Raw genomic sequence first — 26,596 nt, 5'->3', positions numbered from 1 at the left:
GCATCAGAAATGCACACTTGTTTGAGGGAGGTCATTTGCAGATGCTTCACTGGGATTGACAAAGTGGGAAGCTTCTGGTCTTTTTTTAAAAAAAAGAATTAAATGTTTTTAGGAACAGGAGAAGGAGGAGGCTAGACAAAGGAAAGGAACATGGGAAATAAAAAGCTCTTACTCCTCTCATCCATCACCTCCTCCTCCTCTTCTCCATCCCCTCCTCCCTCACCCGAAATGGATCGATTTTTATTTTTCCATTTTTTGGCGTGTGGAAAAAATTTTTTGGGAAGCCAGGAGATCTTCGGAAGAGTTGGCGAACTCCAAGCTTATTTGGAGCCCAAGCAAAACAATTGGAATGTCACTCTGTGGATTTATGTGCTTTAATTTGCTCTCTGCAGATTTAATATTTGCTGATGATCCATCACGCATTGGGGAGGGGGCTTTTTGGGGCAAGAGACTCTCAACCCATGGGGAGAAATCTGAAATGGAGAGCCAGGAAGCCCTATCAATTCTTTTCGTTGAATGAAAAACACTGACGGGGAAAAAAAAATTGTGGCTCAGCCAAGAGACACACCACCATGTCCAGAAGACCCCAGGATCTGCCTGTGGGGATCCTACAATGGGTCGTAAGCCTGAAAAACGGGCCTCAGTCCCCCTTTTTTTCCCCGGTGCCGTTGCAAGTTTGAACGGTCACTAAAGGACCCCGTTGTAAATCGAGGACTATTTCCCCCTGCTTGGTCATTAAGACCCCCGCCTGCCTGTTGGATTTAGAACAGGGGTCTTCAAACTTGGGCCTTTGATGACTGGTGGACTTCAACTCCCAGAATTCCTCAGCCCTGGCTGAGGAATTCTGGGAGTTGAAGTCCATCAGTCATCAAAGGCCCAAGTTTAAAGACCCCTGATTTATAACATTTGGCCTCTTGAGTTCCAGGGATACTCCTCCGCTCAGTGGAAAAAAAAAAACAACCCACAATCACCTCATTGTGGTTGAGCCATTCAGGACTTTCCAAAATGTGGATTTAATTTAAGTTCCCCTCCGCTCCCCCCCCTCCCACCAGCCCCGCTTTCCAGCCCCTTTGATTGTTGACATGGCCAAGATGTGAGATTCCAGTTTGAACACCGGCCAAGAATGCGTTTTTTTTTTTTAAAAAAAACAACCTCCAAGTCCATCAGCCAAAAAAATAATAATAATAAATTCCTTTGCTCTGCGCACTTATATTTGTGTCGTGTGTTTTTGTGTGTGTGTGTGTGTGCAGGCGAGGTGGGGAGAGGAGGAGGAGGAGGGTGGGTGGGCTAGAAGAGGTGTATATATATATATATATTCTTCTAACCTGCAAAAGGGGCTGAGTTGATGGAAGCAGCAGGCTGCAAAACTCTCAGCTGAACTGGGAAATTTGACATGGGCTTTTTTTTGGGGGGGGGGAGAGGAAAGGCATGCAGTGGGGAGGGGTCCCGCCACCGTGAAGGGGAGAGGAGGATGAACACTGGCTCAGTTGCTGAAGAGTCTGCTTGAGTGGCAGGAGCCGTTTTTGCAGGATGCGAGGAGGAACGGGGAGGCTCTGCGGATGGACGCTTTGGACCCTGGTGGTCTGGATGGGGGGACCCCCGGCTTCCGCCCTGCACCATCGGTACCTCTGGAAGAATTGCCTCCCCTGCTACGGGGGGCAGGTGGGCTACGGCGGCGTGGGACGCTCGGAGAGCAGGCCAGGTGAGTGAGCTGCTGCCCAAAGTAAGCTGCGGTCCAGAGAAGGGGCTGTCTCTGTTACCGGAGAAGAGAATAGCGGAGTTGGGAGGGATCCTGGAGGTCATCTAGTCCAACCCCCTGCTCTAGCAGGAGATCCTGGACATTTCAATCAATCAGTCAGAATAGAGCTGGAAGGGACCTTGGAGGTCTTCTAGTCCAACCCCCTGCTCAAGCAGGAGACCGTATTCTATTCCTGTCAAATGGTTGTCCAATCTCTTCTTTAAAAAAAACTCCCAATTTGAGGATTGCTTCAGGGGTTTAATTGGAGGCAATTCAGAGATGCTGCTTCCGGGAATCCAATCCTTCTGAAGACGTGGAGATGTTCAGCCTCAAGTCTTCCTTCCCTGCAGGCCTTCAAACAGAGGTTGGAAGGTCACCCGGCCCAAGGGGGTTGGACTAGATGCCCTCGTGGGTCCCTCCCGGCTCAGTCGTTTTGCCACCCGATGTGAAACTCCAAAGCCAAAGACAGGAGAGATGTGGGGGGGGGGGAGAGAAAAGAAAACCCAAACTCTCTTTGCACCCAACCTGCCTGCTAAACTCGGTCTCCCCCATCCTCCCTCTTTTTAAACCAGGATCGCCATCCCAGCTTTTTTTTAGAGACAGAGGCAGACCTTTCCCTGCAGGACACAAAACCCCGCAGCAGCAGCAGCGGGAGAGCCAAGGCTGAGTGGTCCAGGTTCAGTGGACTGGAGACGCTTGGCGAGAGACGGGCGGGCAGGCGGGCAGCCAAGAGGGCAGCCAGCCAGACGTTCAATTCCAGGGCTGAGATGGTGTGGGGCAGCCTGGGGAGCTAAACAAAAAAATAGAAAGGAGGAAACACACACACACACACACACACACACACACACACACACACGCAGAGGAGTGTGCTGTCTTAACTAGATGTGGCTGCAGAAACAAAGGGGGGGGGGAATGATCAGCTGGAGCGTGTTTTTGTACTCTTTCCTCTTAAAACAAATATAATCATCACTTTAAGGATGTTCAGTCCTCTTTCTCATCCACCAAGGTCCTCAATAAGGGATCCTACGGTTTTCAAAGAAAGGAATGGGGCAGGGACGGGAGAAGGAGGGATAAAAGGGGGAGGGAGGGAGGAAAGAAGGAAGGAAGGGAAAGTAGGAGAAGGAAGAAAGGGAAGGAAGATGGAAAGGAGGGAGGGAGAAAGAAAAAGAAAGAAAAAGAAAAAAAGAAGGAAGGAAGATGAGAGAAGGAAAGTAGAAGGAAGATGGGAAGGGAGGAAGGAAGGAAGGAGAAAGGGAAAGTAAGAGAATAAAAGATGGAAGGAAGGAAGGAGGGGAGGAAGGAAGGAAGGGAAAGTAGGAGAAGGTAGAAAGAAGGGAAGGAAGATGGAAAGGAGGGAGGGAGAGAGAAAGAAAGAAAAAGAAAGAGGAAAGAAAGAAAAAAAGAAAAAGAAGGGGAAAGTAAGAGAAGAAAAGATGGAAGGAAGGAAGGAAGGAAGGAGAAGGAGCAAGGAGAGAAACAAGGCAAGGAAGGAGAAAAAAGGAAGGAAAAAATGAAGGAAGGAAGGAAAAAAGGAAGGGAGCGAGAGAAACGAATTGAAGGAAGAGGGAAGAAAATAAAGGGATGGCTGTCAGTCTTCTTAAGAGCAATTACATGTATAGTTTAACACCCCTCTCTCAGATTACAACACAATTTCCTTCCCCCACCCCATAATCTACCCCGTTTAAGCCCCAAAGCCATGTATCATGTTCGTTTCTTTTCAGCACTAATAAACATAGTTATTGTTCTTCCTTTAATCAAGCATGTCAATTTTGCCATCCCTAGTAATTTTGCCATCCTCCCCCTCATCCGTTTCTCCATCATGCATATCCCAGATTTGGAAGCTGTGCCCTTCTTTTTCTCTCTCTCTCTCTGTTTCTCCACATCTGCCAGTTTTCCTCGGTTGCAGAAAGCCAAATTAATAGATTTATACGAGGGTTGCAAAAAGTAAAATAAAAAAATACAATACAAAAATGGTGCTCGCTTAACTGTAGTGCAAGCCGGACTTCTAAAACCCTGAATATGTTCACATTTTACAATTCAACCGTTTTGCCTCTGGAACAGACCATCATGAACCCACCGTGACTCAAACCACAGTGTGTCATTTGTTGATGTTTTCTGATTGGGTCTGTTTACCCCTTATGTAGAAACATGTTTGCTATTAATCTTAGCTTTCCTTCTTTTTTTTTTAACTCAAAAATATTTCTATTCTTTGTAGCTAATCTACAGAAGAAGAAAAAAACACACACACGTAAGAGAGTTGACAACATTTTAGAACTTTGGAATTTACCCAAAGGAGTAAAAAAAAAAAAAAAAAGGCTTGGAAATTTATTTTATAGACAGTGATCAAAATTAGTCCAGACTGTTTCCAAGTTCATTTTATTTAATAGAAGGCCAAGGAAAAAAAAAGACAGATAATTTCTGGCTTTCTTGCTTGAAATTGACTGTGTTCCTACATCTGGATGGACATTATCGGTGGAGAGATTTATTACTTTGCAGTAGCAAAAAAAAAAAAAAAAAAAAAATCAAGAATCTGGTAGCAATTTTTTTTTTCCAACTGAGAAATCAATCAATCAGAGTAGAGCTGGAAGGGGCCTCGGAGGTCTTCTAGTCCAACCCACTGCTCAAGCAGGAGACCCTACCATTTCAATCAACCAATCAATCAATCAATCAATCAATCAGAATAAGAGCTGGAAGGGACCTTGGAGGAAGGAAGGAAGGAAGGAAGGAAGGAAGGAAGGAAGGAAGGAAGGAAGGAAGGAAGGAAGGAAGGAAGGAAGGAAAAGTAGGAGAAGAAAGAAGGGAAGGAAGATGGGAAGGGGGGAGGGAGGGAGGAAGAAAGGAAGGAAGGAGAAAGGTTAAGGAAAGATGGGAAGGAAAGAGGAAGGAAAAACAGAAAGAAAGAAAAAAAGAAAGAATGAGAAGGGGAAAGTAGAAAGAAGGAAGAAAAGGAGGAAGAAAGGAAGGAAGGAAAGAAAGGAAGGAAAAAACAGAAAGAAAGAAAAAAGAAAGAATGAGAGAAGGGGAAAGTAGAAGGAAGGAAGAAAAGGAGGAAGGAAGGAAGGAAGGAAGGAAGGAAGGAAGGAAGGAAGGAAGGAAGGAAGGAAGGAAGGAAGGAAGGAAGGAGAATTTTCCCTTCTAATCCCCCCCCCTTGTTTTGTTTTGTGACTTTTGCTTTGACCAGCCACCTGTGTTGACACCCAGAGACAATTGTGTGCGTGTGTGTGTGTGTGTGTGGGAGTCTTGGCCGTCGAAGCTTGTTGTTGCTTCCATCTTGTTTCCCTTCCAGATGTGGACGAGTGCCAAACTCACAATGGGGGCTGCCAGCACAGATGTGTCAACACCCCGGGGAGCTATCACTGCGAGTGCAAGACGAGCTTTCGTCTCCACGCGGACGGACGGACGTGTCTCCGTAAGTCTGGTGGGCTTTGGAGCATCCCCAGCAATGCATTGTGGGAAAATCCCGTGGACGGATGGGGCCTGTCTCTTTTTTAAGGCATTTAAGTAAAGAAGAAAGGGAGGGAAGGAGGGAGGGAGGAAAGGAAGGAAGGAAGGAAGGAAGGAAGGAAGGAAGGAAGGAAGGAAAGAAAAAAGATACAAAATTAAGGTTTCTGGGCAGAGAGGAGATTTAAGCCTCATTATTCAGACTTCTAATCTAGAAACATGTTCACTGCAACACTGCAACAGGAAGAAATATGGACTGATTTCTCTCTCCCCCTTACACACAAACTTTTACAGGAATTTTGGCTAAAAACTACAGTCAGAAATCAAGACATTAAACGTAGATCAGCAAGGCAGAATCTAAAAAGAAAAACCAAACTAGCCCTTTTAAAACATCGGCTTCAGAGTGGAAACTTTGCTTCTCTTTTTTCTTTCCGTTTTGAGGATCCCCCTTTTCGTCCTCGACTTTTGGGGCCCCAAAGGGTGCATAAATCGTGATTTTATTTTCCCTTCTCCCCTCTTCAGAGTTTTTCAGCTTCAATTCTCGGTGTCTGTTTGAGTTTTATCTTTTGCCAAGCGTCTGGTCCTCATTATCTGTCCCGGGCTGGAATTTCCTCAGGGCCAGGGGCAATGCAAACAAAATGTGTACATTTTGGCCGACGCAGTTTGGAAAAACCGTCGAGGTTCAGATGGGGTGAGCATAAGTTTGGGTGGGTGGGAGAAATGATCCCCTCGGAAAACTGCAACATTTCAGGAGGCGCCAAGAAAAAAAAAAATAGCAGGAAACGCAAAGTCTAAATTTGAAAAGCACCAAAATATCTTTGCAAACTTACTGATCTTCACCGCCACGGATGAAAACTTAAATTCTTTTTAATTGCTTCAATGCCCGCACGATTTTCATTTCAAGAAAGATAATCTCCCTCTCTTTCTTTCTCTCTCTCTTTCTCACTCTCTCTTTTCTCTCTCTCTCTTTTCTCTCTTTCTTTTTCTCTTTCTTTCTCTTTCTCTCTCTCTCTGTTTCTCTCTCTCTCTCTCTCTCTCTCTCTCTCTCTCTCTCTCTCTCTCTCTCTCTCTCTCTCTTTTGAACCCTTCAGTGGAAGGACAACTAATCAAATTGTGGGAATGCTTCCGTGTTTTGAATAAGTCAATATCTTTTTAAAAAAACAAAAATCCCACATGGTATTCAGGGGAGAAAAAAAAGACCCTTTCCTAGCTGCAATTTAATACATGGATTTGTACCACATATAAAATGTATGTTCCTCTATTTGCAGAAGTTGCATTTTATTTTTGCAGGAGGTCAAAAACCCAAAAGGGAATTTTGCTAGCCTGGATTGAATTTATTATAATATTATTCTGCGGTTTATAGTGAGCTGAGCACAGGCTTTGATGTTCATTCTTAGCTGGGAGTTTAGCAGTGGTTTTTTTTTGTCTGTAAAAGCTTCTGTCACACAAAAACACAAAGGGGTTGTGTAAAAATGTCTCTGGTTGTGGCTCAGTAGAAAGCTTCCGGCTAGAAACGCTTCTATTATGCATGGATCAAATTTGGCTTTTGGCCACATCAGAAAGAAAGAAGGAAAGAAAGAAAGAGAGAGAGAGAGAGAGAGAGAGAGAGAGAGAGAGAGAGATGAATAAATGAAAGAATGAAAGAAAAAGAAAAGAAAGAAAGAGAGGGAGAGAGGAAGGAAGGAAGGAAGGAAGGAAGGAAGGAAGGAAGGAAGGAAGGAAGGAAGGAAGGAAGGAAGATAACTTTAAGATAGGTAGACCAATTCCCAGAATTCCTAGCTGGGTTACAGTTGGCTGGGGAATTCTGGGTATTGAACTCCACCTAGTTTTGAAAAAAAACACTGCTATGGAGTTCGAACACCATTTTTCTACGGTTAAAATTGTTTTAACATTAGCAGTGGATTGGATTGCTCGTTCGATGGTTTTAAGAAATGAGTTTTATTTCTGCTGAAAGTCACATCTCCCCTTTAGGATAAAGAGAAGCCCCTGGCTCGTTTGTGTGGCTCCACCAGTTGTACTCCAGCCTGGTTGGTGTGTCTGTGGCTGCACCTGTTGGACTTTCACCCCTGTGACCCTTTTCTTTTCTTTCTCCCCCCCCCCATTAGCTAGCAACCCCTGTGCCATCAACAACGGAGGGTGTGAACATGATTGCGTGCAGCTCAGCTTTTCGCAGCACCGGTGCCAATGCCGGCCCAATTATCAGCTGAAAGAGGACGGAAGACACTGCGTGGGTGAGTCCCCCAAACTCCGGGAGAACCCCAGAAGCCTAAAATAATAATAAAATTAATCAAAGGATATACCTGTAAATTTACATGGCTGCTCCTTTTTCTGAAACAATCTTTCTTTTAGATTGGATACACAGAGGACTAGAGTATTGCATTGAGGACTAGACTGATGAATTAAATGTTTAAAGCAAACAAGCTGATGCTCCTTTCTCGCTCGTTCTTGGTGCTCTTCTGATATATTCTCTAGCTTTGTTCTGACTGGACGACCATTTGTCTGAAAGGGTGACTATAGGGTTTCCTGTCTGAGCAGGGGGCTGGACTAGAAGACCTCCAAGGTCCCTTCCAGCTCGTTGTTGTTGTTGTTGTTATTATTATTACCACCATTGTCGTTGTTATTAATATTATCGTAATTATCATTATCATTATTATTATTTTTCCCCCTGGTTTCATTCATTCAGGCGTAACGCCTGTTAGGTTCCCACAATTAACACGCGACTCCTTCTGTCTCCCAGTGAGGAATCCATGCGCCACCCAGAACGGAGCCTGCATGCACAAATGCCACAATCACAATGGGGTGGCGCGCTGCGAATGCCACCCAGGCTACCGACTGGGCCCGGATCGCAAAACCTGCCAAGGTAAGGAAGGTTTGTCGAAAGGAACCATTACGATCAATTTTAATTATAATTTAAAATGTCAGCGTTAATAAATGTGCTGTAGCAGCCGTTGGTTTCTTCATCTAGAACTTAACGAGATTGTCTCTGTGCTTGTTATACGATAAATGTTTGGGTCTTTAGTAGATTATTTTGTATTAATAGAATAGAATAGAAGCTGGAAGGGACCCTGGAGGTCTTCTAGTCCAGCCCCCTGCTCAAGCAGGAGGACCTATACCATCTCAGACAGGTGATTGTCCAGTTTCTTCTTTAAAATCTCCAGTGACAGAGCATCCACGATTTCTGGGGGCAAGCTGTTCCACTGGTTGATTGTCCTCACTTAATTCCTTAATTCCAGGTTGCTTCTCTCCTTGATCAGTTAAGATTATTATCATTTCTCCATATTGAAAAGGAAAGACGAAAATAAACACAGCGCGTTTGATTGCGATCTGAACACCAATAGATTAAATATAATCAAACACTTCCCTTTTTACGCACATCTTCATTACAATATTGATAAACATTCAGGCATCCTCAAACGGCAGATCATTTTCTCGTGTTGCTCCTTTTAACCCAGATATAGATGAATGTGTGACGGGGATGGCAATGTGTGCGCACCAATGTCTGAATACTCACGGTTCCTACAAATGTTTGTGCCACCGTGGCTACGAACTCGGAGCGGAAGGCAAGCAGTGTTACCGTGAGTTTTACCTATTGCAAGAATATATATATAAAGAATTCATCCACAGAGATTGCAAAAAGATCAAGGAACAGTGCGAGCGAACGCTTCAATTAGATTGCAAAAATTAAATTGAAAGAGAAACTCTCCCGTTTGCGATTGTGAGAAGGGGTAATAATAATAATAATAATAATAATAATAATAATAATGATGATGATGATGATGATGATGATGATGTTGGAAGGGACCTTTGAGGTCTTCTAGTCCAACCCCCTGCTCAGGCAGGAAACCCTAGACCATTTCAATCGATCAGCCTAGAGCTGGAAGGGACCTTGGAGGTCTTCTAGTCCAGCCCCGTGCTCCTCAAGCCAATATAAATCGAATCTCCCCGTGTTAGAGGAACGTCACTTAGATGAATTAGCCACTTTCCAAACCTGGAAAGGACGGGGAAAATTTGGCAAAATTTGGACTGGGTTTGGGACGGATCTGCAAGCGACTTTGCGACCCCAGTTTTGTTTAGATTTATTTTCCACCCTCTTAATTTCCTCCCAGGAATAGAGATGGAAATCGTGAACAGCTGCGAAACCAACAACGGGGGCTGTTCCCACTTGTGCCATCACACCAGCGCCGGCCCGGCCTGCAGCTGCAGCTTCGGATACAGCCTGGATGAAGACCAAAAGACTTGCGTCGGTGAACAATCGTGGCTCAATTTTGTCGTCGAGAAAAACACAACTTTGTGCAAGGGCGATTTTGCCACACTGGGCTACTTCCCAAATTCTGCCTGGGCATTCGTTTGCAAATTTTTTTTTGTTAGTAATAGTTGTGGGGTTTTTTTTTTCAGCTGACTTGGGGGGGGGAAATCCAAAGTGGGGGGCGGAAATTCAACCACACAACGTCGCTTGTGATGTGTGTAAGTGTCACAGCAGCACAACCTGAAGGTCCCTCTCTTTCCAGATACCGATGAATGCAGCGCGGGCACACACTGCTGCCAACAAGGGTGTTACAATTATCCCGGCGGATACGAGTGTGTTTGTTATGCCGGCTATCAGCTCAACCCCGCAGGCTGCAGTTGCGACGGTAGGTTGAGCGGAAGGGATCTCAGAGGTCATCTAGTCTGACCCCCACACATACACCTTATCCCGGGCAGGAATCCGTTTGCAAGTTGACTCCGGTTTTATTTTATTTTTTCACACATACACACAGACCTGGACGAGTGTTCGGCCAATAACGGCGGCTGCGAACACTTTTGTCGGAATCTGGCGGGCTCCTTTCTCTGCAGCTGCCGGATCGGGTTCAAACTCGGCGAAGATCGTAGAAGCTGCCTCTGTGAGTGTGGCCTCTGTGGGACGGGAGGACTTGAACCCGGCTCTTGAGTTCTCCCCCCCCCGGAAGAGCGAAATAAATTTCGCCCTCCGATGCTGACCGAGGGACATTGTAGAGGGCTGTTTTAAGGCTGGTTTGGTGCATTTGCTCTGCTCATGTTTCTAGTCCTCTCTGTTCCCACCTCCGCAGCCCTGGAGAAGCCCACGGAAGCCGTGGATGGACGGCGGCCAGTGATCCGTCCCCTCCCCCACGTGGCTCTTTTCCAGGAGAAGCTCAGCCAGCTTTTTGAGGAAGACTACGAGGATGAAGAGGGAGAGGGGGCTGAAGCCAGAGGGGAACACACTGTCTCGGAGACGTTCAGTAGGTGCCGAGATGAACTGCCAAAAGCCTGGCTGTCTATTTCTTTTTTTCTTTCCTTCTTTCTTTCTTTCTTTCTTTCTTTCTTTCTTTCTTTCTTTCTTTCTTTCTTTTTCTTTCTTCCTTCCTTCCTTCCTTCCTTCTTCTTTCTTTCTTTCTTCTTCCTTCCTTCCTTCTTCTTTCTTCCTTCCTTCCTTCCTTCCTTCCTTCTTCTTTCTTTCTTTCTTCTTCCTTCCTTCTTCTTTCTTCCTTCCTTCCTTCCTTCCTTCCTTCTTCTTTCTTTCTTCTTCCTTCCTTCCTTCCTTCCTTCCTTCCTTCCTTCCTCTTTCTTTCTTTCTTTCTTTCCTTCCTTCCTTCCTTCCTTCCTTCCTTCCTTCCTTCCTTCCTTCTTCTTTCTTTCTTTCTTCTTCCTTCCTTCCTTCTTCTTTCTTCCTTCCTTCCTTCCTTCCTTCTTCTTTCTTTCTTCTTCCTTCCTTCCTTCCTTCCTTCCTTCCTTCCTTCCTTCCTTCCTCTTTCTTTCTTTCTTTCTTTCTTTCTTTCTTTCTTTCTTTCTTTCTTTCTTTCTTTCTTTCTTTCCTTCCTTCCTTCCTTCCTTCCTTCCTTCCTTGAAAGGAAAGCACTTTCCGGCTTGCAACCTCCCCTGTAATATTTCCTCTTTTTCTTTCCCTCTCTCCCTGCTCCTCGCAGTCTGCCTGGACGACACCTTTGGCCCCAACTGCAGCCTCTCTTGCAAAAGATGCCAGAACGGCGGCCGGTGCAACCAGCACCGGACCGGCTGCATCTGTGCCGATGGATGGAGGGGGCTGCTGTGCAACGAAAGTGAGTCTCCCAGGGATCCCCTTTGCGTCCCCGGTGACAGACAAGGGCCCCGGAAGCAGCAGTGCGGGGTGGGAAAGAAGCAGGTCGGCTGGGGAATTCTGGGAGTTGACGTCCACACAGCAGGCTGGCTGGGGAATTCTGGGAACGAAAGTAAACCTATTACGCTGGCTGGGGAATTCTGGGAGTTGAAGTCCGTCCATTGGTCCAAATGAAAAGCTGAGATTGGGTCTCGAGGCTTAGCAGGGGATTATGGGAGTCACCACTAGTCTTCCTCTTCACAGCCTGCCCCAAAGGGACGTTTGGGAAGGATTGCAGCTCCGCCTGTCCCTGCCAAAATGGAGGCAGCTGCCATCCGGTGACGGGCGCCTGCCGCTGCCCCCCCGAAGCCAGTGGGGAGCTCTGTGAAGACGGTAAGACGGCAACACTCCTCCCTCCAGATGTACTCCGGACGTCTTTCCCGGCTGACCCCCCAAAAAACCTGGATTCTTGATGAACCCCCCCTCTCCAACCTTAGATTCCTCCGAATAGAATCAGTGTTTCTCAACCTTGACCATTTTAAGGCATGTGGACTTCAACTCCCAGAATTCCACAGCAGGCTGTGGAATTCTGGGAGTTGAAGTCCACATGCCTTAAAATGGTCAAGGTTGAGAAACACTGGTCCTGGGAATGCCCCATTGAATTCCAGGCGGTCCTCCAGTTGACGGCCATCAAGGAGTCTTGCTGACCCTGGGGGGAATATGGCTAAAGTGGGCACAGGTAGTCCCCGACTTATAACCACAACGGAGCCCAAAGTTTCTGTCGCTAAGCGAGATGTGTTGAATTGGGCCTCTGTTTGTCTCTCCTTCACAACTTCCCTCCCTTGGCTGGCTTGTCTCTTTCAGTCTGTCCGAGAGGATTCTTTGGGAAAAACTGCGGGAAAAAATGCCAGTGCGCCAACTGGGGACGATGCCACTGGGTTTTCGGCAACTGTCTCTGCGATCCGGGACGCTACGGCCGCTTCTGCCATCTAGGTCAGTGTCCCTGGGGTGGCAGCTGCTCCAGAGAGAGAGAGAGAGAGAGAGAGAGAGAGAGAGAGAGAGAGAGGGGGGGGGGGAGAGAGAGACACTCCCCGGCAGACCCCCTTGATCCCCCGTCCTTGCCCTCTTTTCAGCTTGCCCAAAGTGGGCATACGGGACCGGCTGTTCGGAGGAGTGCCGCTGCGTGCAAGCCAACACACAGCACTGCGACAAGCGAGACGGCGCTTGTGTGTGCAAGCCTGGGTATCAAGGGGACAAGTGCCAAGCGAGTAAGTTGGGGTCGGGGGGGGGGGAAGATGGGCGAGAGGGTGCCGATCAGCTGACCCGGTTCCTGGCTGGATCGGAGCTGGATGGGTGACGAGCTGGGGGCTGCGTTCACACAATGGGCCAAGCTGGGTTCGATGTATCCTGGGTTTGCTTTCGTTGTGTGGTGTGTTGCGCCCAGTTCGGAACCTGTTGGGCGATTGCCTTCCGTGGTCTGATGGGGTAAGGGTGTAGGAAAATTTGAACCCAAGACCTTCTGATTTATATTTGGATGTAGAAGGGGAAAACCTGGTGTCTTCCAATGTTTTGGGACCAACTCCCATCTCCTTCCTTCCTTCCTTCTTTCTTTCTTTCTCTCTTTCTTTTTCTTTCTTTCCTTCCTTATTCACTTTTCCTCTCGCCCTCTCTCCTACTTTTTCCTTCCTTCGTTCCTTCCTTTCATTTTTTCTCCCCTTCTCTATCCTGCTTTCCCCTTCCTTCCTTCCTTCCTTCCTTCCTTCCCTTCCTTCCTTCCTTCCTTCCTTCCTTCCTTCCTTCCTTCCTTCCTTCCACTTTTCCTCCCACTCTCCTGCTTTTTCCTTCCTTCCTTCCTTCCTTCCTTCCTTCCTTCCTTCCTTCCTTCCTTCCTCTTTCATTTTTTCCCTCCCTCCCTCTCTCTCTATCCCGCTTTCTCCTTCCTTCCTTCCTTCCATCGGTGGTTCTCTGTGCTTGAGTTGGACACACAACAGACAGCTTGCCCACCCAGATGTTCTCCTGAGTGGTTGCCCCTTAATCTTGAGGTGTGACACGGAGTTTCTGTTCCACAGTGTGTGACCCAGGCCGTTTTGGGCCAGGCTGCAGGCACAAGTGTGGGTGTCCCTCTGGCCTGGCCTGTGACCACGTGGGTGGAGAATGTCCCCAGCAGTGTCCAGAGGGCTACTATGGAGAGAAGTGCCAGCAAGGTAAGTTTGGGCTGGGCGATGCTTCTGGGGAAGAGCCAGAATATTGGAGAAAAAAGTAGGATTTATTCTGCCAGGTCACATCCCAGAAGAGGGGGGAGTTGTGGATTTGCCAAAATTTGTGGTTCACAATGGGATGCTGCTCATTAGCTAATTAAAGTAGACAAAGAACAGCTTAGTGAATGAATAAATTGAATTTTTGGGGGGCACTGATCAGGAGGGCAACGTTGGAGCCCAGCAAGAATTTGATCCAGCACATCACAAGAAGAGATTTTTTTTTTTAAAAAAATCTTTTTTTCCCTCCTCTTTAGAATGTTCTGAAGGGAAATTTGGAGTGAATTGTCTTCACTCCTGTTCTTGTAATGGTTCTCCTTGCAGTCGGTCCACCGGGGAATGCCGTTGCGTAACTGGGAAAACTGGGAAGTCTTGTGAACAAGGTAAATTAACTCTACTCTACTCTACTCTACTCTACTCTACTCTACTCTACTCTACTAGGTTTCAGTCCACGTTGTGTTTCTCCTCCTTCTCCAGAATGTCCTGAAGGCCACTGGGGAGATGGCTGCCAACAACTTTGTCCAGAATGCAAGAATAATGGCCGTTGTGACCCCATCACTGGTGCCTGCTTGTGTCCCTCTGGATACACAGGGAACCGTTGTGAAGAGGGTAATCTGCTCCTGTTGCTTTTAGAGCCATCTCCGGTGACTTTTCTCTGACCACCTTCCTAAGCTTCTAGCTGGAGAGCTCCAACCTTCCTGAATGGATTATTTACATCTGCATTTCAACAGAGCTGGTTTCTGCTTGGGGGAGGGAGACTTGGGGCTATTAAGAAAAAACTGGGCATGCTTTTCTGCCTCTTTAAGATCCTTTGAGGAAATACAATATTCTGCCCTTTGAATATTTCCTTCTCTGGGGGGGGGGAAGGGAAGGAAGGAAGGAAGGAAGGAAGGAAGGAAGGAAGGAAGGAAGGAAGGAAGGAAGGAAGGAAGGGGGAGGCGTGTGAAAGGGAGGGAGGGAGGATGTAGAAACATATGAATGACCTTTTGAACATATGAATGATCTTTTCAACAAATAATTCCACTTTCTTTTTTCTCCTGTTTCCCCTTTCAGTCTGCCCACCGGGCTGGTTTGGGCAAGGATGCCAACTCCAGTGTAACTGTGACAACGAAGGGGATTGCGATCCCCAAACAGGGAAGTGTAGCTGTGCCCCTGGATGGACCGGCTATCGCTGCCAAAGAGGTGAAAACAAACAACAAAAAGTTGGCAATGCTGCTGCACACCTTGAGGATTATCTGAGACCCTCTTTTTTCTCTTTCCAAAAGGTTTTCCAGGCCACAAAGGTCACAGGAAAAACCCACGTTGTCGACATTGTAGAAACATAACTTTAAGCACCTGAAATGCCATGAAGATGCTTAAAATTGTACTTCTCCAGTGTCCTACAACACAACCGGTTAAGCCCTCTTGGTGTAATTGCAATAATCTAATAAATACGAACATAGACAGCTAGATAGAAATACAGATAGTCAAGAAACCTTAAATTATGTCTTATTATAGAGTTTCCTATTATGGGGGATTATATTATAGCTGTACCCAAATCTGTCTCTGTAAGAAGACCTAATTTAAGTGTCTTTCACTTTCACTTTCCCTCCTTTCCTATCCCTCACCTGTGCTCCTGTTCTTACTTTCACTTTCACTTTCCCTCCTTTTCTCTCCCACCTTTGCTCCTGCTCTTACTTTCACTTTTCCCTTCCTCCCTTCGTTTTTTTTTTTTTTTTAATTCTTCCTGCCTTGGGTCTTTTCCAGCCTGCGAGCCAGGACACTGGGGTCCGGGCTGCACCCGCCCCTGCAACTGCTCCGGGGCCGAGAGAAGCTGCAACCCGGTGACCGGGCAGTGCCTTTGCGAAGCCGGCTACGTCGGCCTGCGTTGCGATCAGAGTGAGTCCCCTTCTTCGTGGGGACTCGGAGCCCCAAAGTCCCTTGGCTGTCTTTGGGTCTGTGCAAGGAGGGCGCCCTTCAGCTGGGGGGGGGGTGGTGTGAGTTTCGACAGCGCGCACGGCTGTGGTTTGATAGCGGCGGGTTTTGAAAAGTTGAGGCTATCCCTTCCCAGCCTGAAGGCCTGCCTATTAGCCGAATTTGGCACTTGGGTCTTTTTTTAAAAAAATAATCCTTCCTTCCTTTCTCTGTTTTAATTTCACCCTTCTTTCCGGCTGGCTTTTTCCACATTCACTTCCTTCCTTTTCTCCTTCCTGTCCTTTCTTCCTTTTCTCCTTGCCTCCCGTCCTTTTTCACGCTTTCATGCTTTCTCTCTCTTTTTCTTTCCTTCCTTCCCTCCTTCCTTTTCTCTTTACCTCTCACCTCTGTTCCTGCTTACTTTCACCCTTCCCTTTCTCTTTTTCCTGCTTTCTCTCCCATTCATTTCTTTTTCCTCTCTCACCTTGGTTCCTCCTCTTACTTGCCCTTTCTCCCTTCCTTCCTTCCCTCCCTCCCTCCCTTTCTCTCACCTTTGTTCCTATCCTTACTTTCACTTTCACTCCCCCCCCTTATTTTCTACCTCTCGCCTCTCTTCCTGCTTTTCCTTTCGCTTCCCCTTTCCCTCCCTTCTTTTCCCCCCCCCCGCCATCTCACCTGTTTCTCCTGCTCTCCCTTGCGCTTTCACTTTCGTTTCCTTCCCCATTTTCCCCCCCTCTTCTCCCACCCAAGAGTGCCCCAAAGGCTGGTTCGGTCCCAACTGCCAGCGGAGATGCCAGTGCCACCACCGAGGAGCCTGCGACCACGTCAGCGGCACCTGCACTTGCGCCCCGGGCTGGAGAGGAACGTTTTGCGAGAGGGGTAAGGCGGCCTTTCCCTTCTCTTGCGTGCTGCTGGGAGGCGCCGAAGTGGGCTCAGCGCCTGGCTGAATGCGCCCCCATTGAGCCATCCCTCATTTGGGAGGGAGAAAAATTGGGATGGACTTTGCAAATGGCCTCGGGAGAACAGAAGACAGAGTCACAGACTAGGCCACAGTCAGATAAAGAGGCAGCTGAGCCCAGAGAAGGAAAGGGGGCATGGGACTACCTTGCAAGGCTGGCAGCGGTTTCACTCTTCACCCCTCCCGCTATCTGAATCCCGTGCGTGACTTTCCCCCCCCCCCTGGTGATGCCACTTCCCCTGGCGCTAAGAATTCCCGATTCTCTCTTCTCAGCTTGTCCCGATGGCTTTTACGGGCTGGACTGCCAGCATGGATGCCACTGCCTCAACGGAGCCCGTTGTGATGCTGTGACGGGCCACTGCCGCTGCGCCGCGGGCTGGATCGGACCACACTGCCACCAGAGTGCGTCTCCGGGCATGAAAGTAGGATCTCTCACTTAGTTGCCTGGATCCGAAGGCGCATTCACTGGGATCCCTCTCTCTCTCTCTCTCTCTCTCTCATCTGTCTGAAGGTTGCCCGGCTCTCCGCTACGGCGAGAACTGCAGCCAGGAGTGCCGCTGCGCCAACGGAGCCTCCTGCCACCCCGTCACGGGGCGATGCCTCTGCGCACCAGGGTGGGTTGGTGCCATGTGCCAGCAAGGTATTTTGTGAGGAGTCCGTGCAGACGTTTCATGACCCAGCTAGGTAACATCATCAGTGCTGGAAGGGAGGGGGTCTTTAAAAGAAAAACAACGAAGTCCAGCGGCCTCTCGAAAAAGCACCTTTGGGACAGTCTGTTTTTCCCATTTTCTCTTTTTCTGCCATCGCAGGGTGTCCGCCAGGATTTTACGGGTCCGGCTGCCAGCAGGAATGCCTCTGCCAAAACGGCGGAATCTGCAATCCGGTTTCTGGCCACTGCGTCTGTCCGGAAGGGTGGATGGGGCTGGCTTGTGAGCTGGGTAAGGAAAAGGCATCTGGGTTTTTAATTTCTCCCCCCCCCCAACTCAGTTAACAGCGATCTAGCTTAGCGACGGAAATTGGCGCGGTCGTAAGACGAGGACCACCTGTATCGGAGGTGTCTCCTTTCTTTAGAGTGTGTCGAAGGAAAATATGGGCTGGGCTGCCGGGAGAGTTGCGACTGTGTAAATGGAGGCCGGTGTGACGGGAAGAGTGGACGTTGCCTTTGCCGTGACGGTTGGACCGGTGAAAAGTGCCAGGAAGGTAATCCGTAACGGCATTGGCTTTTTTCCTTGGTGGCCGGCGGGAGATAGGTCACTACAAGTAATCCTCAACTTACAAACATTCATTTAGCGTCCATCTAAAGTTACAACGGCCCTGTACCTAGATGGGCGTGTGTGCAACTCCTTGGAATATATTGAAAACCGGTTGGTCATAGTGGAATTACTAAGGGCCCTAGAGGTCATCCAGTCCAACTCCCCCCCATCCGCAGGGCATCTTGAATAAAAGCCCCTCTGGCCTTTGTGTTAAAACCTCCCATAATATGTACCAGTAGTACATACAATAAGTAGAATTCTTAAGCAGTTCCTCCCCTTTTTTTCCAGCCTGCCCTGAAGGGACGTACGGGAAAGGCTGCCGGGATGCGTGCGAGTGTGAACATGGGGTCTTGTGCGATCCCGTCACGGGGGCTTGTGAATGTCCACCAGGATGGCGTGGATCCCGTTGTGAGAAAGGTGACAGCTGCAAGAGGATTGTTCCTGTCTGAATAACCCTTTTGGGGACGGGGCGGAGGGAGGAAGGGAGTGGGGGGAAGGAACTCTGCACATGCTCTGCGCCCCGGTGCAGTGTTTGTGTTTCCATCGGAGGATTTTCACTTAAAAAAATAAATAAAAAGCTTCTGGGTCCTTTCACTTTGAATCTCGAATTCTGGGTTGGCCAAATTGCAGGATTATAGAGAATAGGAATGGAAAGGGACCCCCCCCAAGGGTCATCTAGCCCACCCCTCTGCAAAGGAGTAGTGAACACCCCTCAAATTAACCCCCAACCAAGAACCAATGAGAAATATTGCCTAGCTTGGCTGTTACTTCCTATTTGCAATCTCCAGGCTGCCAAAATCCAAATTTTTCCTCTCCCCCCCCCCCCGCAGCCTGTCTGCCTGGTTCGTTTGGGAAGGGCTGTGCCACGAAGTGTGACTGTCCCTTGGGGGCTCCTTGCAACCACATCACCGGCTGGTGCCGCTGCCCGTCGGGATTCACGGGCCACGGATGCGAGAAGCGTAAGTCCGGAGGCTGAAAACTCCGATTCTTCATTTGAAAAATGACAAATTAGCCCGGTTTGGATTCTGGCAAGCTCTGATGGCTTGGAAGAGAAATCCAGTCTGGGAGTTGATCCAAGAGGATTCAATTAATAATAATAATAATAATAATAATAATAATAATAATAATAAATAATGAGCTAAAAACTAAGTTCAGATTGGCAGCTGACTTCTGCCTGGCAGCTGAGTGGGGGAAAAAACAGCCAGGAAAATATTTAGAATTTAGAATCGCACAGTTGGAAGGGACCTTGTAAGGTCATCTAGTCCAACCCGCCACTCAAGCAGGAGATTCTACATTCATCGTATTGATAATGATTTGGAATGGAAAGGAATGGAATGGAATAGATTATAGAATAGAATAGAATAGAATAGAATAGAATAGAATAGAAAATTCTATTCTTCTATTCTATTCTATTCTATTCTATTCTATTCTATTAATTATTATTATTTCTATTCTATTTCTATTCTTATTTATTTCTGTTCCTATGCTGTTCGATTCTAACTGGACCCTCTTCCCTCCCACAGCCTGCACCCCTGGCACCTTTGGACCCGAGTGCGCGCACGTTTGCCGGTGCGCAGGTGCGAATCACGACTGCCACCCGGTGACCGGGAGGTGCCTCTGTGCCCCAGGGTACCACGGCAGCGGCTGCAAGCAGAGTGAGTTCACACGAGCGAGCGTGGCAAATAGGAGAAAAAAAATTGGGGCGCAACGGAAGGGAAGCCGGCTAACAGCTCCTTTTTGTAACTCGGCTTGCTGTCCTTTCAGAGTGCCCGTCGGGACGCTACGGGCCGAATTGCGAGCGGTTGTGTCAGTGTAAGAACGGCACTCAGTGTGCGCCCACCACAGGGACCTGCCAGTGTCCGGCTGGCTATATTGGAGCCGACTGCAACATAGGTAAGCTGGATTTCTACTTGCAAGGTGGACGCGGTTCGCTTAATGACAGCCAGGATATAATACGATCATAACCCCCACCTCAGTTTCGTCGTACGCTGAGGCCCACCCATATTGCACGATTTAATTTTTTCCGTTTTCCTATTTTATGGATTTTTTAAAAAAGGGGATGCTGCGACCGTTGTTAAGTGTGAAAAATGGGTCATAAGTTAACTTTTTCAGTGCCATTTTAACCTTGGTCATTAAGCGGTTATAAGTCAAGGACAACCCATGCTTATTTATTTATTGTTATTGTTGTTATTGTTTATTTTATTTTATTTTATTTTATTTTATATTTTACTTTATATTTTATTTTACTTTATTTTTATTTTATTTTATTTTTATTTATTTATTTTATCTTACCTTATTTTATATTTTATTTTATTATTTTATTTTATTAGATTTTATTTTATTTTATTTTTTATTTTATTTTATTTTTGTTTTTTTATTTTATCTTGTTTTATATTTTATTTTATTTTTTATTTTATTTTATTTATTTTATTATTTTATTTTAGATTTTATTTAATTTTAATTTTATTATTTATTTTATTTTATTATTTTGTTGCATTTCTGCAATGCATTGCCCTAAAAAGTCCAGTTTGTCTGCTTTGGACCTGCTTCTGTCCAAGGGGATATGTTGGGGAAGTCAGGAGATCAAAACTCCCCTTGGCGTTTGACAAGGCCAATTAAGGGCCATTGTGCCTTCCTCTCCCCCCCCCCCAGCTTGTCCAAGGGGACGTTACGGGCCCGACTGTGTCCTTTCGTGTCCGTGTGGCGAAAACATCCCTTGCCACCCCGTGTCCGGTTCCTGCCTTTGTCCGCCTGGCAAGTCCGGTCCCAGATGCGAAAACGGTGAGTCGCTTCCAATGGGGTCCTTCCCGAAAAATGCTCGGTTTTCGTTTTACTCGGAAGCGCGGGAATGCACCCCACAATATGCGCCCTGATTTGGGAGAAAGAAACATTAGGGGCAAAAAGAAAGAAAGAAATTAAATTAAAAAATGTAACTGATTAGAATGTATTAAAATTTTTTAAAATTAAATTAAAAAATGTGTAAATACATTAAATCACTTGAAGCCGGTCCGTTTGAGCTGTGCCTGCTTTCAACAGGCCATCCTGGGATGTGGGTTAGACTAGATGACCTCACGGGTCCTTTTTTAAGTGAAGGATTTCTGGTGCATTAGGCATCAAACGGAGCCACTTCTTAGATGTTTTTGAGAATTTGCGTCTTGTCGGGAGCCGCGTCCGACCCACAGTTTGGGGGGGGGGGCGGTTTCAGCCTGATCCCAGTTTGCTTCTCCAACAGGCTGCCCTGCCAATCATCACGGGTTCAAATGCAGCCAGATCTGCGCTTGTCAAAATGGGGCCATCTGCCTCCCAGAAGACGGATCCTGTCTCTGCGGGCTCGGCTGGACCGGAGCCTGGTGCGAAAAAGGTATTTTTTTTCTGCCTCTTAAGATGGCTTGGACGAATCCTGGTTTATGTCTGTACGGAGTCCTGTCTCTCGGAGTTCCGCTGGACAATTCAGTTCCCTTTTTTGCTCTCCGAGCTTGTTTGTATTTAGTTCCTGAACATTTTGTTACCAGACTAGATAATGATCATCAGTGGGATTTTCTTGACCTATTCCACTGATGGTGTTACCTAGTCTGGTAACGAAATGTCCGGGATTTAAACGGAAACAAGCTCGGAGAAAAAAACCACTGTCAAATTCTAAAACCCGAGCTTTGTAATTTTTTTTTTATCATTTCAAATTCCACTTCCTTGCTGTGTTTGTAGGCTAGAAAAATCTAACCGTAGAGTCCTCCAGCTTATTTAAACCAGCATTCCCCAATGTTGGCAAATTTAAGACGGGTGGACTTCAACTCCCAGAATTCCACCAGAGTTTCAAAGCACGGGGAAAAGTCTGTGAAATAAAGCATCAAATATGTAATATAAACAGGAATTCTCTCTCTCTCTCTCTCTCTCTCCAGGGTGCCCTCCAGGGAAATATGGGGCCAACTGTCAGCTGAACTGCACTTGCCAAAGCAATGGGACTTGTGATCCGGTCACGGGAATCTGCCAGTGTGGGAAAGGCCGTTACGGGAACCGATGCGAGCACAGTAAGTCTGCAATCTTGGGTTCCACGAGGGTCTTTTTTTCATGAACTTAATGCCTCTTTCCTTTGATTTCCTATTCTATTCTATTCTATTCTATTCCTATTTTCTATTCTATTCTACGTTATTCTATTGTATTCTCTATCTTCTATTCTATTCTATTCCTATTTTCTATTCTGTTCTGCATTATTCTATTCTATTCTCTATCTTCTGTTCTATTCTATTCTGCATTATTCTATTCTATTCTATTCCTATTTTCTATTCTATTCTGCATTATTCTATTCTATTCTCAACTTCTGTTCTATTCTACTCTGCATTATTCTATTCTATTCTCTGTCTTCTATTCTATTCTATTCCTATTTTCTATTCTATTCTATTCTATTCTATTCTATTCTATTCTATTCTATTCTATTCTATTCTATTCTTTCCTTATTTCTATTCTATTCTATTCTATTCTATTCCTATTTTCTATTCTATTCTGCATTATTCTATTCTGCATTATTCTATTCTATTCTATTCTATTCTATTCTATTCTATTCTTTCCTTATTTCTATTCTATTCTATTCTATTCTATTCTATTCTATTCTATTCTATTCTATTCTATTCTATTCTATTCTATTCTATTCCATTCCATTCCATTCCATTCCATCCTTCAAGGTCGGTAAAATGGGGACCCAGATTGTTGGGAGGCAAGATGCTGACTCTATAAACCGCTTAGAGAGGGCTGTGAAGCACTGCGAAGCGGCCTATAAGTCTAAGACGGGCTGTTGCTATTCTCATCCTTCAGCCTGTCCGTCAGGATTCCACGGGATCGGATGCCAAGAGCAATGCAGCTGCCAAAATGGAGCCTCGTGCGATCCGGGATCCGGAGAATGTCTTTGCCCTCCGGGGTTTCACGGCCGCTACTGCGAAAAGGGTCCGTAGCCTTCTTATATAATAAATATATCTAAGAGAATGTATTTTTCAAGAAGAGACTTTTTAAAGAGCAGCAGCAAGAATGAAAACTGTTCAGGAAAATGGCACTGCCTTCTCGGTTGCAGGCTGCGACGCAGGGAGATACGGGGAAAAATGCCAACGGGTGTGTGGTTGCGAAGGCGAAGCCCCGTGCGAGCCCTCCACCGGCCGTTGTCTGTGCCCTCCGGGGAAAACTGGAGCCAAGTGTGACACTGGTGAGTGTGCAAATGGATCCCTTTGACTTAGCAAGAGGCTGCAGGAGAGAAAATAAATAAATGCAGATTTCCGAAGCAAAATTTCCCGTGGATTTGCCAGGAAGTGTTATTTTACGTCCCTTGTGATGCTGTTGACGTTTTACGCACTCTTAAAACCGTCTTGTGTTAGAAATATTATTTTGTTTGCCGTCCACTCAAAGCCTTCAGGAAATTTGGCAAAGGAAGGAAGGAAGGAACACACAAAAAGAGAGAGAGGGGGGGAGAGGGAGGGAGAGAGAGAGGGAGAGAGAGAGAGAGAGAGAGAAAGACGCAGAGAATCCGCAGGGAAATGCCAGGAAAAATGTCTAAAAGCAGAAGTGGTTCGGGGCAGACTAAATGCCCTCTAAAGGACCCTTCAGAGATCTAGCCAGCTGGATTAGGGAACTGAAGAGCGGTCAGTTCTGCAAGACACGGGTCTAGATCAGAAGTTGGGAAAATGAGCCACTCCATTTAATCCTGCACTTCGATGCCCTTTTGCTAATCCAGGTTGCCAGCTTGGAAAATTTGGTCCGGATTGTTCCGAGACTTGTCAATGTTCCGCAGCTAATGCCTTTTGCGATGCCCAGAACGGACGTTGTGTGTGTCTTCACGGATACATAGGAACGACGTGTCGAGAAGGTAATGTGGGACTGACGGGCGAGGTCTTGCAAGCACCAGAAAGACAAAATTAAAATCGTTTTTTTTCCTGAGAAGCTAGCTTTCTCGCTGCGGGGAGCCCATATGGAATAAAGCCCTTCCTGGGGTATTAAATGCAGAATTGGCCACTTAGGATCTCTCAAGGTCCTATTTCTTACGCACTGGATGGCTGCATTAAGCTGACTCCGTTTCGAATTGCTTTAGTTGATAATGTTTACTTCTCTTCTGTCGTGTTTTCACCCGACGCTAAATAAACCAAGAATTGCTTTAGGGCGTTTTACACATTTTGATCAAAAGAGACGCTCGTTGGCTTGCACAAAATAAAACAGAAAATTGCACACCATCCTGCTTTGCTGCAGAAAGTTTTTTTTTCTCCAACTTTCTGCTTTCTTTGGCATTTCCTGGTGGTCTCCCATCCCTCCAAGCACCTTTACTGCTGCAAAAATCAGTCAGGCAAGTTACATTGTATTATCTGAGAGGAAATTTAATATTTTTTTTCCTTTCAAAGGAGGCCCACCTCAGCTGATAGAGAACTCAAGGCAAGAAGACGGACACAGTGAGTGGTTTCTACTTCTTTGTATAAAAAAAACAGCAATTTAATTAATCAGAAAGATGGAAGAAAGATAGATGAGTTTATAGATGAGGGGGGAGGGTACCTAAAACAGATGTTTTGGACCAATTGAATTGTTTTTAAAAAAGGTAAGTGGCATAGCTAGCAAATTGATTTAGTAGGTAGAAATAAAATTGATTTAGTAAGTAGAAATTAATTTTTAGCCTGCATTTCAATTTCCTCTCTCTTTCTTAGACACTTTTAATGTACTTTTAAATCCCTTTTACATATTGTTTCAAAATCCAGATCCAGAAGATTTTTAATGGTTCAGGAGGCTCATGAAAAAAAAAGGATGTTTTTTTTTCTCTCCTTGAGAAGCTAACTTTCTACGTGCAGGGAACACTTCCAAATCAAAACTTTGGAAATATTCAGTGGAATGAATCCTGGCTTATGGATCATCTGGGCCGATGCCTAATTGCTATATTTCTCCTTCCAGGTTTGGCTCCAGAGAAGGTTACAAAGACGCTATAAAATTCAGAGTTTAACCAACATTTTGCTAAGGTTTGTGGTGCGGAAGAAAAACCAACTTGAACTTTGCATGTTCTGTTAAGATATATGCAAGAGTTTGGTGCAAATGAGATTAATTCGAAATTCATTCAAATTGCCCTATAAGATTCTGCTCGGTTTCCCCCCCAAAAAAAGATTTTTAAATCGTTAAAAGTTGTTCAAAGATCCTGAATTTAGCGGGGGTGGACTAGATGACCTCCGGGGGACCATGCGACGGTCCAAATTCTTTATTTTATTTGGTTGGGAGGATCTTGGAAGACACCTTACTGAGTTCGTGTGCCTTGGGAGAAAGGTGAAAGACTTTTTGACAACTTTGTGAGAAGACCACAACTGCAGGACTCGGTCACAAGGAGTTTTAAGGGAGAAAAACTGTAATTTGGAACGACCGTTTCCAGGCAATTTTTTTGGGGGGGGGGGTTTCTTTTATTTTATTTTATATCTCTCTCCCCACAAACAGCTCATTGTAGAAAAGGGCCAAGTATATACTGCCTTATATTCAAAAGGAGTTACAATTTTTTTTGCTATGTTACCATAATATTATTTATGTAATTTAACAGTCAAAAGATTTTGGAAGTCACAGAAAAATAAGCAGAACAAGCATTCTGCTTATTTTGTTACTTCCTAAATCTTTGGACTGTTAACTTTTTTAAATAATAATAATAATAATCTGTCCCCCTTTCTCCAGATTTTACTAATAATCTGGGGGCCCAACAAATATAAGGTAAAAAAAATTGGCAGTAATATTAGGGATGAATTTTGGCACTTGATACCTGTTTGAAAAATTGGGCTCAACCCTACTTGGGGCCATTTTGCTTAATAAAAATAAAATTCAGATGGGGTAGAACCAAACCACCTTTGTTCATTTCTTTAATCCGCCAGAACAAATCAGAACTGGACCATCTTGTTTGCTTCTAATGGTCACTTTTTTTTTTGCTGTGTTTAATTCAGAAATCCTTAGTTAAAAATCTGTAAAATTCTGAGCTGGCTATGCAAGGACAGGTAATCCTTGAGTTACCACCACAAATTAGCTCTGGGACATTGCAACAGATTAAGTACATGCCGGTTGCCAAGTGTCTGAATTTTGATCACGTGACCCACGAGGAGGCTACAACGGTCGTAAATGTGAAAAGTGGTTCTAAGTCAGTTTGAACAATCACTAAACTAACTGTTGTTAAGTTGTGGATTACCTTTTTTACAGGGTCCCAAGTTCTCTTCATTCCAGTTTTCTTCGTAGGTTACGCAGAATACAGAATAAGAATCGGAAGGGACCTTAGAGGTCTTCTAGTCCAGCCCCAATCTCCTCTTGCCCCCCAGAATCCCCCAGTCTGAGAATTATGGGAGACCCCCCCAAAATTTTCCCAGATGGAAAAACACAGTCTTAAACACCCCCAAAATATCAAAGAGAGAAGCAACCTGGAACTGAGGAGAAATTTCCTGACAGTGAGAACAATTAACCAGTGGAACTCCTTGCCTCCAGAAGCTGTGAATGCTCCAATACTGGAGGTTTTTAAGAAGAGACTGGAGAGTCCTTTGTCTGAAATTGTATAGGGGTTCCTGCAGGGGGTTGGACTAGAAGACCTCCAAGGTCCCATTCTATTCTATCCTATTCTATCCTATCCTATTCTTCTTTCTCTATTCTATTCTATTCTATTCTATTCTATTCTATTCTATTCTATTCTATTCTTCTTTCTCTATTCTATTCTTCTTTCTCTATTCTATTCTATTCTATTCTTCTTTCTCTATTCTATTCTATTCTATTCTATTCTATTCTATTCTTCTTTCTCTATTCTATTCTATTCTATTCTATTCTTCTTTCTCTATTCTATTCTATTCTATTCTATTCTATTCTATTCTATTCTATTCTATTCTATTCTATTCTATTCTATTCTATTCTATTCTATTCTAATTATTTATGGGTTCACTTCAAAGGGGAGACCCAAAACCAGCCCATTTAGTTTTGCAATCTTCACCAAAAGTTGTATTTCCCAAGTGGTAGTTTGAGATTAAG

The 26,596-nt window shown here is 45.5% G+C and overlaps 1 protein-coding gene across 2 annotated transcripts; it reads left to right on the top strand.

Moving 5' to 3' along the window:
- The first annotated feature begins 1,449 nt into the window (after positions 1-1,449).
- On the top strand, positions 1,450-25,432 carry MEGF6 (multiple EGF like domains 6). 2 transcript variants are annotated; one of them, XM_039367844.1, is made up of 35 exons: positions 1,450-1,702; positions 5,025-5,147; positions 7,285-7,410; positions 7,917-8,039; positions 8,632-8,754; positions 9,286-9,423; positions 9,688-9,810; positions 9,937-10,059; positions 10,246-10,416; positions 11,101-11,232; positions 11,514-11,642; positions 12,114-12,242; positions 12,383-12,517; positions 13,319-13,453; positions 13,762-13,887; positions 13,982-14,113; positions 14,558-14,686; positions 15,251-15,382; positions 16,148-16,276; positions 16,629-16,757; positions 16,867-16,995; positions 17,165-17,293; positions 17,427-17,555; positions 17,897-18,025; positions 18,439-18,567; positions 19,132-19,263; positions 19,373-19,501; positions 20,261-20,389; positions 20,841-20,969; positions 21,505-21,633; positions 22,415-22,543; positions 22,668-22,796; positions 23,322-23,453; positions 23,980-24,027; positions 24,518-25,432. In XM_039367844.1, the coding sequence occupies exons 1-35, from the start codon at positions 1,531-1,533 to the stop codon at positions 24,550-24,552; spliced, it is 4,425 nt and encodes a 1,474-aa protein (XP_039223778.1). In that variant the 5' UTR covers positions 1,450-1,530; the 3' UTR covers positions 24,553-25,432. The 2 variants fall into 2 exon arrangements, with proteins under 2 accessions (XP_039223778.1, XP_039223777.1); XM_039367843.1 differs by having other exon boundaries at positions 23,980-25,432.
- Positions 25,433-26,596: the final 1,164 nt, after the last annotated feature.

The sequence above is a fragment of the Crotalus tigris genome, unplaced genomic scaffold (assembly GCF_016545835.1).
Source record: "Crotalus tigris isolate CLP2741 ecotype Arizona unplaced genomic scaffold, ASM1654583v1 scf7180000020588.15403103151:6194809, whole genome shotgun sequence".
Lineage (NCBI taxonomy): Eukaryota > Metazoa > Chordata > Lepidosauria > Squamata > Viperidae > Crotalus > Crotalus tigris.
This window is presented reverse-complemented; position numbering and strand designations above follow the sequence as displayed.